Source organism: Anthonomus grandis, chromosome 7, assembly GCF_022605725.1.
Source record: "Anthonomus grandis grandis chromosome 7, icAntGran1.3, whole genome shotgun sequence".
NCBI lineage: Eukaryota > Metazoa > Arthropoda > Insecta > Coleoptera > Curculionidae > Anthonomus > Anthonomus grandis.
In genome coordinates, this window is record NC_065552.1 from 4,802,383 (window position 1) to 4,804,160 (window position 1,778).

The 1,778-nt window shown below is 32.6% G+C and overlaps 1 protein-coding gene across 1 annotated transcript; it reads right to left on the minus strand.

Annotated features, from left to right (window-relative positions):
* Positions 1-232: 232 nt before the first annotated feature.
* Positions 233-1,097, minus strand: LOC126738868 (aprataxin). Its single transcript, XM_050444332.1, has one exon. It carries the CDS (start codon positions 1,076-1,078, stop codon positions 326-328), a length of 753 nt encoding a protein of 250 aa, XP_050300289.1. The 5' UTR covers positions 1,079-1,097; the 3' UTR covers positions 233-325.
* Positions 1,098-1,778: the final 681 nt, after the last annotated feature.

A 1,778-nucleotide genomic window follows, 5' to 3' on the forward strand; every position in this document is an offset into this window, starting at 1 on the left:
GTTTTGTCCGCGAATTGGTTAAAATGTCAACTGCAAGATAAATTTGTTAAAAATGTTCTTTGTATTTTTAGAGGCCCCAAATCATATACATTAAAATCTATGACAAAATGAACAAAACCATTTTTAATAGTTTGGCAGGAAATTGTGAATAAGACTGTGAAATATCTCTATAAATAAAACAATTTCTTACTTAATTCTTACTTAGCTAGGTTAGCAATCAAGCTGCCTTACATTGTATTTAAAATTTTATTAAAAAATTGACACCTCTTATCTGTATCACACTGTATATCAATCGAACACACCCACATCCATCAATCAATTAAATTCATTTCTTTAAATGTATTATAATATGTTTCTTCAAATGAGGCATATTCTTTGGCATAAAATCACATTTATGGCACTTCAATGGCATACCTACATACTCCTTACATTTTTCCTTAGATGGCAAAACGACTTTTCCACATTTCTTTAAATTCTCTATAAACTCATCAGATTTGACAAAATACTCAGTGGTAAAAGAGTTCCAGTGCTTTTTGGTTTTAACACATGGCGAGTCCATATCATCACTGATCACATGCAAGTGTAAAAGGTGCATACTGCTTTGGGCATGATACCCAACATTGAAATTTACTTCCGGGTGGTTGCTTTCAACATATTCCCTTGCCATGGCTTCCATATGTTCCAACAGTGGTAAATGTTCCGGAGTGCAAGATTTCGGGTTACTAATTTTTTTTTTGGGTATTACGAGATAATGGAATCGCGCTTTTGGAAACATATCTTTAATTATCGTGGCTTTATCGTCGGATTTCACGATGTATTTGTGGTCCTTTATTGTTTTTGTTAAGCCCAGGGCCCAGTGGGGTTTTTTAGGCTCCGATTGTGATTGTGTTTCCAATTTCATTTTCAATGACGATTGCATTTTTGTAGAATTTCTGTTGTGCAAGTGTTTGCAGTTAGTGTTAAAACGGTTTAGAAACGCTGGGAATTTAGGAAATAAACGCATAAAACCATATAAAAGTATTAACTTAAGAAGAACAAAATCAAAACAATAAACAGTTAAATGTGTGTGAACTACCATCTGATGGATATCAAGCAACCAAGATCGAGAACGCAGCATATGTCGGTTGCAAGCAACCTATATATAGTCCGCGCCCGCTGTTATTTAATCGATATCAAGAATTACTACAAGCAGATATGGATCGCTTAAATAATTGGTGTGAACAAAACAATCTTCATTTAAATGTTAAGAAATGTTGTGTTATTAGTTTCACTCGCAGGATCAACCGGTTTAAATAAATAAATAATGGCTTTATTTGTACTTTTCAATAGTGTACATAGGCGAAGTCTAGCCAAAGGCTAATCTACTTAACCTATTTAAAAAAAGTAAGCAAAATTATTTTAGATAGCACAACAGAAAGAAAAAAATTAACATTTGTAATAGTAACACTAATATTAATATAAAAATAAACAGATATACACCCATTGGTCCATAAAAATCAAAAAAATTATAAAATAAGGAATACCTACTGACAATTTAGCTATTCTGTTTTGTTAAAAAATGCAGCTTTAGTTTTTTCTTGAAACCCGCTACTGACATTTCTTTTATAGGATTCGGAACAAGGTCATTGTAAATTGCCACAGCATTATACATAAAACTACGACGAAAGAAGGCTGTTCGATATCTAGGAATTGACAACTTATTTATAAATCTCAGATTTGCATCATGTAAATTTTTCCGAAAAGTAAGTTTTTTGCGGAGGTAGGGAGGAGTAGACGAC

Excerpts from the sequence above, each read along its gene's own strand:
- LOC126738868 (XM_050444332.1), bottom strand. The coding sequence starts at position 1,078 with ATGGTAGTTCACACACATTTAACTGTTTATTGTTTTGATTTTGTTCTT.